At 41.1% G+C, this 15,631-nt stretch overlaps 1 protein-coding gene across 1 annotated transcript; it reads right to left on the reverse strand.

Moving 5' to 3' along the window:
• Nucleotides 1-509: 509 nt before the first annotated feature.
• On the reverse strand, nt 510-15,315 carry LOC122931379 (chymotrypsin-like elastase family member 1). Its single transcript, XM_044285451.1, has 9 exons — nt 15,276-15,315; nt 14,743-14,831; nt 6,706-6,806; nt 6,372-6,497; nt 5,841-5,977; nt 3,419-3,564; nt 2,888-3,048; nt 2,243-2,326; nt 510-597 (listed from the first exon to the last, which is right to left on the reverse strand). Exons 1-9 carry the CDS (start codon nt 15,313-15,315, stop codon nt 510-512), a joined length of 972 nt encoding a protein of 323 aa, XP_044141386.1.
• Nucleotides 15,316-15,631: the final 316 nt, after the last annotated feature.

Below are 15,631 nucleotides of genomic sequence, written 5' to 3' on the forward strand. Positions count from 1 at the left end.
CTATGGAAACTGCATTTGATGTACATGGTGCCTATGTGACGTATCCATTGAATGCTGCAGTAAAGTACAGTGAGATTGTTGCAACTGATCTGGCTTCTGTATCACTACTAATAATTAGCGAAGTGAGCTTTGAATCCTAGATCTGAAGTCGCTTCGCTCAAAACTTTGGATTAATGCTGTATAGAGATCTGTCTCCATACAGCATTAAAATAAATGGCCTCCTATGAGGCAAAGTCAGTTATTCTCACAAGACTTTGTTGAATTACTTTGGTAGTTGATTTTTTAAGTGGAGAACTACTTTAAAACTTGGAACCGAACTCAGCTTCGGTTCTAAGGTACCAGTAGGATCTGAACCAGAGTTCGGATCTAAGTTTTAAAGTTGTTTTCCACTTACCAAAGTTATTCGACGAAGTCTTGGGGGACATTTTGAAGTCACCTAGACTTCTTCTTCAGTTGCATTCACATATTATTTATTTGCAGTAGTTTTTCTTTTAAGCAAAGTCCTTTTCTTATTTGTTGTTTGCCCCGGTAAATGAAAATCTTTTAGAAGGCATGGGCTTAATCTCCAATTCAGTGCGCAAGGAGCAGTCTTTCTGTCTGGGAGGGACAGAAAGACTGAAGCATGATTTATCCAAATCATAGACCTAAACATAGCGTAAAAGCTGACAGGCCAAAAAATCTATTCTGCTATATATGTTATGAATATTAGAGTAACCTGTATAGTCTCAATTAATGGTTAAGAACTCGCCAAATATTAATACATTGTAATTTGAAGATTTTTATTAAAAATAGCTAGGTGTATTACCAATATTTGACCTGCCTGAGAGATTCCATAATCTGGTTTAAAGCCAAGTTGATGGAGCCAGCTAAAACAATTATTTTGCAGTATTTTGCTGCTGGTTTCATTACCCTGTACAAATAGCACCTAAAGCACATGTCCTACTATATTTGCCTAGCTATGTACCTAAATACACTCTAGCTAGGCTTTTTACATAGTAATAACACTTCATACTTGTATATGAAGATATTTCATGAGAAGACAAGTTACATACGCAGATTTGATAACATGGATTTGACTGGTAGAGATATCTGCACTTGATTTACTTGTAATCTGTCATTTAATCATAATCAGTCTATGATACTTAAATTAGAACTTTTTTATACCTTGAATTATTAGAAAGTCTTAGCTAGCATTGTAATATATTGAAGTGCCAGGAAACCTGATATGGAGTAAAGTACCCAGTGGTCACTCTTCAGAATCCAATATAACTTAGTGGTGTTGGACAGTAGTTACTTAACTAAATTAACCCATCTAGCCCATTTATTTCCCAATTGGGGCACTGGGAATTCGCCCAGTTGAATACCTTGGCCAGGGTATTTAGATACAAATTTATGGTAGAGAACAGAACAGAATCTTTGCATCAGGCAAGGGAAAGCCTAGCTCTGGTGCTCACCATTATATAACCTATATAATGTCTAAGAGTCTGTGTTCATTGCTTTGGTGGCAATGAAGAATTGAGTGGTTAAGTATACCATTATTGTGTGATCTGTCAACGTCAGACTCCAAAGACCCTATACGGTTAGCAGAATGAAGGGATCTAGTACTTGCTGGAGCATCTCAGCCCCTTCACTGCAGAACCAAGAATAAGTACAGTATTTAACTCATTTAATCTCTTTAAACAAAAATAAATAAAGGCAGCCAAAATGAAAGTTTCTGAGATTAACCTTGTTTTATTTCCTCAGGGTTATATAGTGTTGTAAATGCTTGAGGTTCCTTTGCATGTCTCCAAGATGTTTCTTTCTTGCTTACAGGTTCTAAAGAAAAATATATGCATTAAGTAACCTTGTCTATTAGATTGTTAGAAGGGTCATAATGGTGTCGGAAATTCCTTTACAAAAACCACATTAAAGTGTAACTGCTGTTTCAGATAATTTTTCCGATTAAAGATGTTGTCTGAAATGTTGATATTGATAACCTATCTTTAGAATAGGTCATCAATATCAGATCGACAGGCGTCTGATTCCTGGCACCTTTGTTGATCAGCTGTTTAAATAGGCTGTAGAACTACAATGAGTGCTGTGTCCTCTTCTTAAGCCATTGATGTCATGTTCATCAGTCACATGACGTATGTGCAGCTCTGTTCCATTCCAATGAACGAGGATAAGCTGCAATACCAAGCATAGCTGCTATCAAATGGACGGCGCTGTGTTTGGTAAGCTGCAAGGAGGCAGCGTTGCTCACCGGAGCCATGCAACCTCCTCAAATAGCTGATCGTCAGGGTTGCTCGGAGTCAGACCCCTGACAATCTGATGTCCATGACCAATCCTAAGGATAGGTCATGAATTTTTAACACCTGAAAAACCCTCTTAAACTGCCTTGTGTGTACATGAGGAATGACACTATTTCTGGCCATTATATGACTTTTATCTGACATTTTTGGCAGATTTTCCGCAATCTGTCTGTAATTGTAATATTTTTTTTCCCTGAGCTGGTGTGTGGAAACTAACTGAAATCATGTCTGCCCAGACACAGGACATGGAGAAACAGGATTCTGCTTCCTAGCTCTCTGTACAAGCCAGCAGCAGTCTATGTGTCAGTCTCTCTGCCTTTGCTTGTCTCCATCAGCACCTCCCTTTTCCTCCTCCACCTCCCCTTTCCTTTGACTTCTATGTAATCTGCTCCTTTGGAGCAGTGAATTGACAGCCAGTGAAGAGGAGACGGAGCAGGAGATCCATCTAATAAGAGAAGAAAGAAGTATCTTTCTCTCATAACAAAAAAAATCTTATATTTGACTGGTAGAAAATATTGTCTAAAGAAAAGTGAGGATTGGTATGGAGAATATGTTCTGTGACTGGTTCTACATTCTTAGTTGGGCACTATGGAGACCTTGAACTTACGCTGTTGATCCAGGAGATGTAAGCAGACACTCTGGTGAAAACTGTGGGTTTCAGGTAAGCATTGCATCCAAGGGAAGACACAAAGCTAGTCACACCATGGACTTGGTAGGCACCATTGACAGCGCAGTTCAGAGGTCCACCAGAATCTCCCTATAACAGATAATACATAATAATATTAACATAGCAATAATAAATTCAGTAAATGTCATCCAGATTACCACCAGCCCACACCATTTTGGTCTTAACAGTGCTGTAAATCCCCAATTTAGTAAATTTGCCCAGACATCTAGCCTTTAAATTATATTTCTGCTTTACATTCTTTGTAGTATGCAGATCAAATCATATTTTGCATTCTTTTAACCCCTTTATAGCTAAAAATAATATAGACAACTACAAAAAAAATTGAGAAAGCTTGTTGGAAGAACGAGTGAAACGATTTCAAGAAATCTACAGTAAGTCCAGTTGCCTTGATTTATTCTTTACAGATATACAAAAAAAATGAGAAAATGTCCAGACTTACATTGCACCCAGCTTGTGCTCCGTTACCACCAGCACACACCATGGTGGTCTTCACAGTGCTACCCCAGTAGGAGCTGGTGGAGCAGGTAGAGTGGGCAACGACGGGCAGAGGGGCCTGCTGGAGGATGGATGGCAGAGAGCCACCAGCTGCAATGAAAGAGTCATCATTTTTAGCTTTCTTTGACACACTAGAAACATTTTCAGAGCGTGCCGTAACAGCATTATTCTTTGAAAATCATATTCAGTTTACCAATTCCAGCTGTAGAGCAGTTATAGGAGTAACTTTCTGTTCATGAAAATTTTAAATTATATATATATATATATATATATATATGGGGGAAAAATGTAACCAAAAGGTGTGCTTTTGGTGGGTTTTGAATGATTGTCTGTGGATGACACTATTATGGGGGATCTGTGGATGACACTGTTATGGGGATCTGTGGATTACACTGTTATGGGGGGATCTGTGGATGACACATATAGCAACTTATGCTATAGTGTCATCCACAGATCCCCCCTTAGCAGTGTCCCTGTGTAAATAGGCACCCCAATACAGGGTTGGTGCTACCATAAGGCAGACCAAGCGGCTGCCTTAGGGCGCAGCCTGGGGGAGGGCGGAAAAATGTGACATGGAGGGGAGAAATGTGACATGGAGGGCTGATGTGACATAGGGGGGTGATGTGACATGGAGGGGGAGAAATGTGACATGTGGGGCTAATGGCTGACATGGCGGCATGATGGCTGACAAGGGGGGCTGATCAATGGGGGTTGATGTCTGACATGGGGGTCTGATCTGAGGTATGATTAACATTGGGGGTCTGATTGGGGCTGTGAGCTGAGGTCTGATTAACATTGGGGGTCTGATTGCTGGTCTGACCTGAGGTGTAATGGAAAATATCTTTTTCTTATTATCCTCCTCTAAAACCTAGGTGTGTCTTAGAGGGCGAAAAATATGGTCCTCAAATCAGAGATTGTCTGAAGCAGAGAGAAGATACCAGGACCACACAGAGGAGAAGCCAGCTGCTGCAGACGGGACCAGGGCCAGGTGAGCTGCGAGGGGGGGGGGGGGGTTCCAAAATGTAGCTTCGCTTGTGTTGGCAAAAATCCTTGCAACGGCCCTGCCCCAATACAGAGGGTGGAGGCCGGCAACTGGTGCTGAAATCGAGGCAGGGCCTGGTGCAGTCACCCCGCTCACACCAGTATTCATATGTAAAGTGTGGCCAATCCATATGTAAAGAGTAGGCAAGGTAGCGCAATCACTACTCACTATAAAACTCCCGTACTAGCAGGCACTGCAGGCTGGCCGGTCACTCACTTCCTCGCGTGCATGCTCCTCCCACTTTATTAATGAAGCAGGCAGAGTATGCGCCTTGACGAAGTGAGTGACCGGCCAGCCTGCAGTGCCTGCTAGTACAGGGGTTTTATAGTGAGTAGTGATTGCGCTACCTTGCCTACTCTTTACATATGGATTAGCCACCCTTTACATATGAATACTGGTGTAAACAGGGCCTGGTGTAATAGAGTACAGTGACTGCATCAGGCCTCGCCGCGAGTTGCCAGCCTCCAGACCCTCCTCCCTTCCTTTTGGGGGAAAAAGTACGTCTTATGGGGTGAAAAATACGGTATATATATATATAGTGGGGATTCGCTCTGGTAATCAGGATAAGTATAGAGACACCAACCAGTTCTTAAATCAAACAGATCAGAATTGTTCACAATCTTGGTAAGTTCATAGACAAAAAGTCACATTCAACACAAAAAGTCACCTTGTGGTTTTGTTGTTAGTTCACACCCTGCTGGCAGTTCTGCCTCAAAGAGTCTATGAACAGACTTTAGGCAGCCTGTTTCCCCTCACACTGGTCTCATCCCTCCAAGCCCGGCACAAGCCTCAGCTCCTAATACAGAGATCCTTTCTGCTGAACCCAGATATCTTTTAAAGGCAGCTAGGTGTTGCCAAAACTCAGACCGCCACATAAGATCCAGTCCGGTGTTTGACCCTACCTGGCCGCTAATCAGTCCAGCAGCACACACTGGGAGGAAAATACCAGCCTCCCCATACAACTCCCTTTCCTGTGTCACTATATATATGTATGTATATATATATATATATATATATATATATATATATATATATGTATAATTTATTTATTTTCATGCAAAGTGATACAAACTTCTAGTAATAACACTGATGGAGATTGATCACTATGAATCCAAGAGAAAAGTGGAACAGTTTCCCATAATAGCCAACCAGGTTAATTCCTTCATCTTCTTGACTGCAGACTGATTGGTTGCACTTCTTTTCCCTTGCACTATACTTGCACCCACAATGAACAGGGTCTTTTTGATGTTGACTTTAATCATTTATTTCAGACATACTGGTTTCATAGCTCAAGTTCAAGAACTTTGCCTAAATTAGAACTTACTGCTAGTTCTTCCCCATCCTGAAATGATGCAGGCATGGTTGTGGGCAAGAATGGTACCATCGGCTGGAAGGGTGGCCAGTTTCACGTAGCTGTTTATAGTTGCACTGGATGCCAGATGAAGGACGGCAATATCATAACTGAAAAAGAAAATATTATAAGGGTAAGAATTTGCAGTAAATCTGCCATACTTGGTTGAATGTTGATCCAGACTGATCGTTATAAGAAGATGGGAAGGTATTATTTTCCCTTTTAGGCAGACTCGTTCATACTGTATAGGAATTTTTGCCCTCTTTTACAAGGGCAAAGAACGATTTTCTTTGTTTCCATATTTCTTTTCCCAGTACAGATGTCCACTCCCGTGATTGACATTTATGGACGTATGTCTTTATCCACCATCAACATCAACTATGTAATAATTATACATCAGATCTGATCTGCAATTTATAAACTGAACGTATATTTTCTATGCGTCCTTCATTTCTTTTGATTGCAATGAATTCTCTCCAGCTCCTAGTTTCATCAGATACGTACCCAGCAGCCACATTGTTGGTGTTCCAGCCTGCATTGATACGAATTCCTGACACTGAGATAACCTGTTCGGTGCCATCATTCAGGCTCAGGTTGTGCTCTCCCAAGACCACACGGTAGGTGTTGGCTCTGATTTAGAGAGATGAATAAGTCGAACGATAGAAGTTACTAAATGGAGGCATGCAATGGTTATAAATACAGGTGATAGCACCAGACTTTTTAAAAAGTGGTAGCAGCAGTTAGAATCAGAGACAAATTTATCATATAGACTATAGATATATGTCAACAAAAAAGAATGCCTATAATGCAAACCAGAATATTGTTGATTGAGTATTACCTGTCCACACAGTGAGCAGCAGTCAGCACACGGTTAGCACGGATCAGAGAGCCTCCACAAGTGTGGTACCAGCTGGAGCCTGAGAGATACTGGAGGGATACCTACAAGATGAAACACATTGGGACAGTTTTTCAGAAAGGTCATGAATCAGTTCTATATGTATTCAAACACAAGGTCCAACTGTAACCCTTTTTGTAAGAAACAACTGTCATTAGATGTTGATAAATATGTTGTACAATTCAGTTAACAGCCCTTACTCCCACAGCACTCCTGAAAGGCCTGGACTAGCAATCTGCAAGGCAGGGCAGATTCCCAGTGAGCCGCTCTAGAAGGTCCCAAAGTAGGCCGCTCCGTCTACACTTCTTCAGTTTGACCTCCTGCTGTTAAATTGTATAATAAATGCACTGTGGCGGATCCCTGGCTGCGCAAGGCCATGTTCCCATCTCTTGTCCTGGATGCGAACGCTGGCTAAGCCAGTGGAGTTCAGTACAGATCTCATTGCTGTCTCCTCCTCCCTTTTCCTCTGTGCACTTGCAATCATGGTGCCAGGGTCAGAATCGCTCACTGGAGGATCCTCTGGTGGTCCTCCCTGCTAATAAATGGTGGCCCCTTGCTGGCAAGCACTACGATTGGTTAGTCTCCCTGCAGACTAACCAATCAGAGCGCTTTAGTGTAAAAAATGCTGGTTTCAGGCTGTGATCTCCACATGACTGCCACTGTGCCCCCGTTGATATAATGACCCCCAGTGCACCTAGTAATTTAATTGCCCCCATAAGCCCCCCAGATTCCCCCATTGCCTCCCACCTGCTGGCCTCAGTATGATGACAGCGGCACAGGAACGGAGCCGCTGCCATCAGCAGAGAGAGTGTGCTGTAACTTACAGTTGACACTCTGCTGTTATAGCCGAAATTGTTGCTGGCACCGATCTCGGCCGTTTAACCCCATAGATGCCGCGGTCAGTAGCCATCCACGGCATCCATGAGGTTCAGAAGGAGGGAGCTCCCTCTCGCTTTCATCGGGCCAGCTGACGGCAGCGGCCTGATGGTTGCCATGGCAACCGGACGCCTTACAAAGGCATCCAAGCTGCCATGTACGCTGAGGGTCTGATCAGCCTTAGGGTCCATTCACACGTCCGTTTTTTCTTTCCTGATCTGTTCCGTTTTTTGCGGAACAGATCAGGACCAGATCAGGACCCATTCATTTTCAATGGGTCCTGGAAAAAATCGGACAGCACAATGTGTGCTGTCCGTTTCCGTTGTTCCGTTCCGCATGTCCGTTTAAATATAAAACATGTCCTATTATGTTCCTGAAAAATCGGATCCTGGTACAATGCAAAGTCAATGGTTCCGCAAAAAACGGAAGACATTCGGATGTCATTCCGTATGTCTTCCGTTTTTTGCGGAATCCGTTCCTGGAAACACATAGCAAATAATTTTATTTTATTTTTTTTTTCAAAGAAATCCAAACAACTTTATTTGATTATTGAAATGTATACATGTTTCCGTTTTTTGCGGATCCGCAAAAAACAGATGACATACGGATGACATACGGAAGCATTTTCAGGAACAACGGATCCGCAAAAAATGGACCGTTTTTCAGGATGAAAAAAAACAGGACGTGTGAATGGACCCTTAGTGTAATTGCAGAACTGACTAGATCACTATTGCAATGCACTGTATAGCCATCGGGCCCACTCGATCTTCCAAATCCAAATGGGTCTTGTTAAATAAAAACAAAGTGTAAAAAATAAATAAAAAAAATGTAAATAAAAATTAAATAAAAATTGTCTTTTCTATTATCCGTTTATTTACGTCATTAAAGAAATGAAAAAAAAATAAAATAAATACACATAATTGGTATCGCCACGTCCATAACGACCTGTTCTATAAAAGTATCATGTTACTAATCCCGCGCGATGAACGTTGTAAAGACTAATGTAGAAAACAATGATGAAATTGCTGTTTTTGTCACCTCACCTCCACAAGTGAAATGTTATAAAAAGTGACTTATGTACTCCAACATGATACCATTAAAAACCACAGCACATCCGACAAAAAACAAGCACCCACAAAGCTACATTGGTAAAAAAAATATATATATTTAATTGATGTTAGTGTATGGTGATGCAAAATATCATTTATTTTAAACACAAAAAAAGATTTTATGCTAAAAAAAGTAATAAAACATAAAAAACTATATAAATTTGGTATCGCCATAACCGTATTAACCCACAGAATAAAATTATCATATCATATTTACTGCAAGAGGAACCCCATAAAAAATAAAAATAAAAAAACACTGGCACAATTGCCATTTTTCCCCAATTCACCTCCACAAAAAAATGTTATAAAAAGTGATCAAAAAGACTTATGTATCCCAAATGATACCAATAAAAATGACAGCCCGTCCTGCAAAAAACAAGCCCCCACACAGCTACAATGGTGAAAAAATTAAATTGTTATGGCCCCTAAAAACAATTTCAGCTAATTACATATTAGAAAATCCCGATGCCGATCCTTCCCTTCTGAATGCTGCCGTGTCCCCAAACAGCCGTATTCAGGAAAAAATGAATAACAAATTGTGGGGTCAATTTTCTCCTGATAGCCCTTGTTAAACTAAAAAATGTAGGGCTAAAACAACATTATATTGGAAAGTTCACAGCCATGTGTTTCTAAATTCTATTAAACACTTCACCACTAGATGTATTCCTTGAGGGATGTAGTTTCCAAAATGGGGTCAATTTTGGGGGTTTTCTTTCTAGGGGTACCTCAGGGTCTCTTCAAATGTGACATGGCATCTGAAAATCATTCCAGCCAAATCTGACCTTGGTTAACAATATGGCACTCCTTTCCTTCTGTGCCCTGCCGTGTGCCCATACAGCAGTTTACGACCACAAGTGGGGTGTTTCTGTAAACTGCAGAATTAGGGTAATAAATATTGAGGTTTGTTTGGCTGTTAACCCTTACTGTTTAACAGGAAAAATTTATTAAAATTGAAAATCGGCACCAAAAAATGAAATTTAAAAATTTCCCCTCCATTTTGCTTTAATTCTTTTGGAACACCTAACGGGTTAACAAAGTTTGTAAAATCAGTTTTGAATAACTTGAAGGGTGCAGTTTATAAAATGGCATTATTTAGGGGTGGTTTCTACTATGCAAGTCCCACAAAGCGAATCCATAACTGAACTGGTCCTTAAAAAATGGGTTTAGCTAAACTTCTAAGCCTTCTAACTTCCTGAAAAAATAAAATGACATTTACAAAATGATGCCAACATAAAGTATACATATGGGGAATGTAAAGTAATAACTATTTTATGAAGTATCACTATCTGTCTTTAAAACGGGACAATTCTAATTTTAAAAATAGAGAATTTTTTAAAATTTTTTAAAATTTAGTTTTTTTATGACTCAAATTGACCACTAACATGAAGTATGATGTGTCACGGGAAAAAAATCTCTGAATGGCTTGGATAAGTAAAAGCATTCCAAAGTTATTACCACATAAACTGACACGTCAGATTTGTAAAATGAGGCTCTGAACAGCTGCACAGGTGGTATGTCCGCCCCTGCCACATATGTTGCAACGTTTGCAATTGGCATGCTGACTGCAGGAATATCTACCAGAGCTGTTGCCCGTGCAATGAATGTTAATTTTTCTACCATAAGCCATCTTCAAAGGCGTTCCAGAGAATTTGCAGTACATCCAATCGGCCCAGGATCTCCAGATCCAGCATGTTCACCTCCATGATCGTCTGAGACCAGCCACCCGGACAGCTGCAGCAACAATCGGTTTGCATAACCAAAGAATTTCTGCACAAACTGTCAGAAACCGTCTCAGGGAAGCTCATCTATATCCTCGTCGTCCTCATCGGGGTCTGACCTGACTGCAGTTCGCTGTCGTAACCGACTTGAGTGGGCAGATGCTCACATTTGATGGGGCTGGCACGTTGGAGAGGCGTTCTTTTCACGGATGAGTCCCGGTTTTCACTGTTCAGGGCAGATGGCAGACGGCATGTGTGGTGTTTTGTGGGCGAGTGGTTTGCTGACGTCAACGTAGTGGATCGAGTGGCCCATGGTGGGTTATGGTATGGGCGGGCGTATGTTATGAACAATGAACACAGGTGCATTTTATTGATGCCATTTTGAATGCACTGAGATACTGTGACGAGATCCTGAGGCCCATTGTTGTACCATTCATCCACGACCATCACCTCATGTTGCAGCAGGATAATGCACGGCCCCATATTGCAAGGATTTGTACACAATTCCTGGTAGCTGAAAACATCCCAGTTCTTGCATGGCCAGCATACTCACCGGACATGTCACCCATTGAGCAAGTTTGGAATGCTCTGGATCGGCGTATACGACAGCGTGTTCCAGTTCCTGACAATATTCTGCAACTTCGCACAGCTATTGAAGAGGAGTGGTCCAATATTCCACAGGCCACAATCAACAACCTGATCAACTCTATGCGACAGAGATGTGTTGCACTGCGTGAGGCAAATGGTGGCCACACCAGATACTGACTGGTTTTCTGACCCCCTAGTAAGGCAAAACTGTGCACATTTCAGAGTGGCTTTTTATTGTAAGTCACACCTGTGCAATATTTATGCTGTCTAATCAGCACCTTGATATGCCACACCTGTGAGGTGGGATGGATTATCTCGGCAAAGGAGAAGTGCTCACTAACACAGATTTAGACAGATTTGTGAACAATATTTGAGAGTAATGGGTATTTTGTGCATGTAAAAAATGTTTCAGATCTTTGAGTTCAGCTCATGCAAAATGGGAGCAAAACCGAAAGAGTTGCATTTATATTTTTGTTCTATATATATATATACACAAAGTCTGCTTTATAAATATCTGAGCATATTGATAAGTACATAAATAATCCAGTAGGGGTCTTCTCTGGATAGATGGTATAGATAGATGTTATGCAGGGGCGTAGCTATAGGGGAAGCAGCTGATTTGGGGCCTGAACCCACCCAGGAGGAGGACTAAAAGATTTTATTGTCAGGTCCTCCTCAACAGTTTTATTAAATTACATTATATCTAGAGACAGTACATACAGTGACATGACATACAGTATATAGTTGTACTAAACAAGTGGAGCAGCTGCCGGGCCTCGTCTAAGAGAGCGATCTTAACTAGTCACAGGAGTGAGAGTTGCACGGGAGGAGGAGGTTGCTGGGGAAGGGGCTTGTTCAGAAATTTGCTGTGGGGCCCAGTCATTCCTATTTACACCACTGATGTTATGTCATGTGATTGGGAGTGAAAATCATGTCCTGATGCTGGAATCATGTGCCTGCAGATGCGGACATGTGACTTGGAGTGAGCTATGTCATTGGTAAATGCCGTTTGGTCAATCGGTAATGATGTGAACAGGACCCTTATAAAGTGCGCACAGCCATTTTGATTAGGTGCTACATCTGGAAGCGTCCCAATTCCCTGATGTCGCTGCTAATGCAGATAAACATGTTTTGGGGAATTTTATTTAGCCGTGTGTGTGGCATGATTAATATATTAAGACAGGTTTCTGGAGACCTAGTCCCTGTATTAAATGCTACAATAGTGGAGAATAGCTTTCAAATGTGAATACACACGCACTGACTCTGACACTGACTCTTTGTTTTTAAAGCACCTTCAGTACAATTGTTTTATGATTTTTTAGCATGTTAACAGTTTAATGTTATTAGGCTGATAGTATAGGATCTGTACACGATTTGCCACAGTGTGCCCCTCAATATTTTGTGTTATTGAAGGGGGGTCGATATTGTATGTGGGCTGGTGGGGTTTGTGTGCCAGGGCTGCTTTTCAGTACCAGTCCAGCTCTTACTTTTGCCATACCCTTTTGGAAAGACAATACTAGAAAGTTATACCAAGGAAATGGTGTTGGATGGGAGAAATTTTTTTTATAACTGTAGTCTCAGACTACACACAGTGTTTCTTTGTAGTCTGTTTCCATGGATACCATGTATACACAAAATAGTTTAGTTTTTGTCAACACTATTTAGAAAGTTGCAACACTTTTTAATTCAAATACTTTGGAGCAATGTACAAATTAGTTACAAAAGTGCACATAGCCTTTATAAGGAATTAATTGGCTATTCATGTAGTACATGAACATGGCAGATCTGCTTTAGCAAAATATATTCTTTGTCAGTACAGTTGTAGCTATGCATTTTGAGCCATAGATGACCATATGCTCTAACAGGGCATAGTGAGATTGGGTTATGACTTAGAGGCAGGCTCGGACTGTCCCACAGGGGTACAGGTGAATTCCCTAGTGGGCCCCTGAGCTAGGTGGGCCCCTAGAACTCCACCACCTGCACAAGTCGCATATAACACAGTAGACTTACTGCACTACATATAGATAGACAGTGTGCAGCATCTCAACCAGCCTATGTTCATATGAAACACTGTGTAGATAATTTAACAAAGTAACTTGTTTTTTTATTATAGACACAATGGGTGGCTGAGATGACATCTGGCTACAGAGTGAGGCTAGCCATGTCCTCTTTCTCCAGGGACCTGCCCTCTCAAAGACACTGCAGGGGCCCCCATAATCAATCCTCTTGTAGCATGTTGCTGCTGTTCTGCTATATGAGGGAGGATTAGTATTTAGCTTTACAGTGGGCCCCCAGAATGAATTTTACTGGAGGGCCCTAGGCACCCCAGTCCGACTCTGCTTAAGGGTCTGAGGGCCCTTCCAGCATAGGTCTTTGGGATCTGCCAAGACAAATGGTAGGGAAGACATGATATCTCAGTAATAAACTGCTGCTTATTACTTAAAGGGGTTTTCCCAACTAAACATTTGTAGCATATCAGTAGGATATGCAAATGTTAGATAGATGCAGGCCCCACCTCTGGAACCTGCTCCTACAGTAGCTTGATAACAGGACTATTGAAGTGAAGGAGAGCACACAGTGTATGCTTTGTGTTCTCTCCATTCACTGCTATGAGATTTTTGGAAAATACAATAGCCGAGCTTGTGCCTTCGGCTGTTTTTGAAGGCAGTCTATGGGACTGACGGAAATAGCCGTGCCATAACTCGTGTCTTTTTGAAACTCTCATAGAAATGAATGGAGGGTGACCAGACATGCAAGGCTCCTCACCCTTCACTTCAGAGGTGGTACCTATCTCACATTTGAGCCATATCCTAGCGTTATGCCACAAATGTTTAGATGGGAATACTTTAATTATGCAAAATGGCATATTGTAACTGTATTGTCTTGCAGGGGCTAATGGTGGTGGTCTGACACCTAAAAACAGCTTCAGGAAACTGCCCTTAAAGGGTTATTCTGGTAATGTCAATTATCACCTATCGACTATATGCTAACTGCTAGATTCATGGGGGTCTCATGTCTGCAGTTTGTACTGGCAGTTCCAGTTTGATTGGAATGACAGCATGTATGTTCAACCATTGCTCCACTCAAATAGCGGACAAGACACCCCTATTCTGGCAGTCAATGGTGGCCCAGTGGTCAGACACCTACTAAGTTACAAGTTATCACCTATCCAGTAGATAGGTGATAATTACTTCTTACTAGCATGAGCGTAGCTATAGGGGGTGCAGAGGTAGCAGTTGCTACCGGGCCCAGGAGCCTAAGGGGCCCAAAGACCCTTGTGCCGCATAAGGCGACAACGGTATTATAGAAAGTACATACTAGTTCAGCAGTTACACCCCTGGCTGGAGGGAAGGGTTTAGGTCAAGAATTTGGCATTGGGGAGGTGCCGTTTCAATTTTTCGCACGAGACAGCACGAAGGCTATGTTTTTCCATGCCCCTGGCCACAAAGCACTGAGGGAAGGGGGGCCCAAGCTGAACGCTTGCACCAGGGCTCATGAACTTTCAGCTGCGCCCTTGCTTACAGGCATACCTTTTTAAAGGTACACCCCAGGGGAATCGATGTCTGCTATCCTTGTAAATTACTGTTGATTTGAGCTCATTTAATCCGTTATGTATTTTACAACAATAATTTCTGTTTTGCCTCATGCATTAGCAATATTATACCCATAAAAACTGTAACATCACTTACCTGCCATGGCCAGGCATTTTTGGCTGAATTTGTTCCTCCTACAACACGTGCATTGTCTTCAATGTAGCGAAGCTTATCATTGCATTGCCCTTGAGGTAGAGTTAAAAACAAAAATGATTTACAAATGTTACCTTTTTTTCAGTATATTTGCCCTAAAATAAACTTAGTAAACGTGGCCATATTGTACTTCCCTTTTTAGCAGTGTGAATGGGATAAAGCTCTAAACACCAACGATTATAAAGCTATGGCATATTTTAGCTATGTGCTACCACTTTTTGAGATGATAATAACCCCTTTTAACGAAACTGATGATAATAAAATGATGTTTTCTATTATGTGTTGAAGGCTGAAATGAGTAAAATAAATTTTGGGTCTTTAAACCACTGATTGCATAACTCAACAATAACATAAGATACTGTAATTTAAATATCATTGATGGGTCTTACTGAGGCTACTGAGTACAGCTGAAGAGTGCAGTATATTAAAGGGGATACTTTACAGCAAAATGAAAAAGATCTTTTCTTTTTCCTTACCTCCAAGGACAAATGCAGCAAGTAAAAGGAATATTAACATCTTGGATGAAATGTAGTTTGGCGTGGAGTTACAGTGATTCTGCACTCCCCTTTATAGTGCATATAGCTAGAAGCTTTATGTGGTGGGAAGGTTCTCAGATGTTATATTACCAATATTTACTATATGTTTATCTGGCAATGTATTTTCATCAAGGATACTTGGAATAATGAGCAAGCAGTAATCATTAAACACAAGTAAAAATATACTAATGGAAAATGAAGAAAAAAAAAAACACTTGGAAAACTTTTTTTAATATAAGCAGTTTTAAGTTTACATATACATTTTTATTAGTATTTTTTATTTTGTTCTGTAAATT

The sequence above is a fragment of the Bufo gargarizans genome, chromosome 3 (genome assembly GCF_014858855.1).
Source record: "Bufo gargarizans isolate SCDJY-AF-19 chromosome 3, ASM1485885v1, whole genome shotgun sequence".
NCBI classification, from domain to species: domain Eukaryota; kingdom Metazoa; phylum Chordata; class Amphibia; order Anura; family Bufonidae; genus Bufo; species Bufo gargarizans.

Coding starts and splice junctions, on each gene's coding strand:
- LOC122931379 (XM_044285451.1), bottom strand. CDS start 15,315: ATGTTAATATTCCTTTTACTTGCTGCATTTGTCCTTGGAG. Junction 6,498..6,705: donor GCTGCTCACTGTGTGGACAG/GTAATACTCAAT, acceptor TCTCTAAATCAG/AGCCAACACCTACCGTGTGG. Junction 598..2,242: donor GAGGAGGTTGCATGGCTCCG/GTGAGCAACGCT, acceptor TGTCCCTCCCAG/ACAGAAAGACTGCTCCTTGC.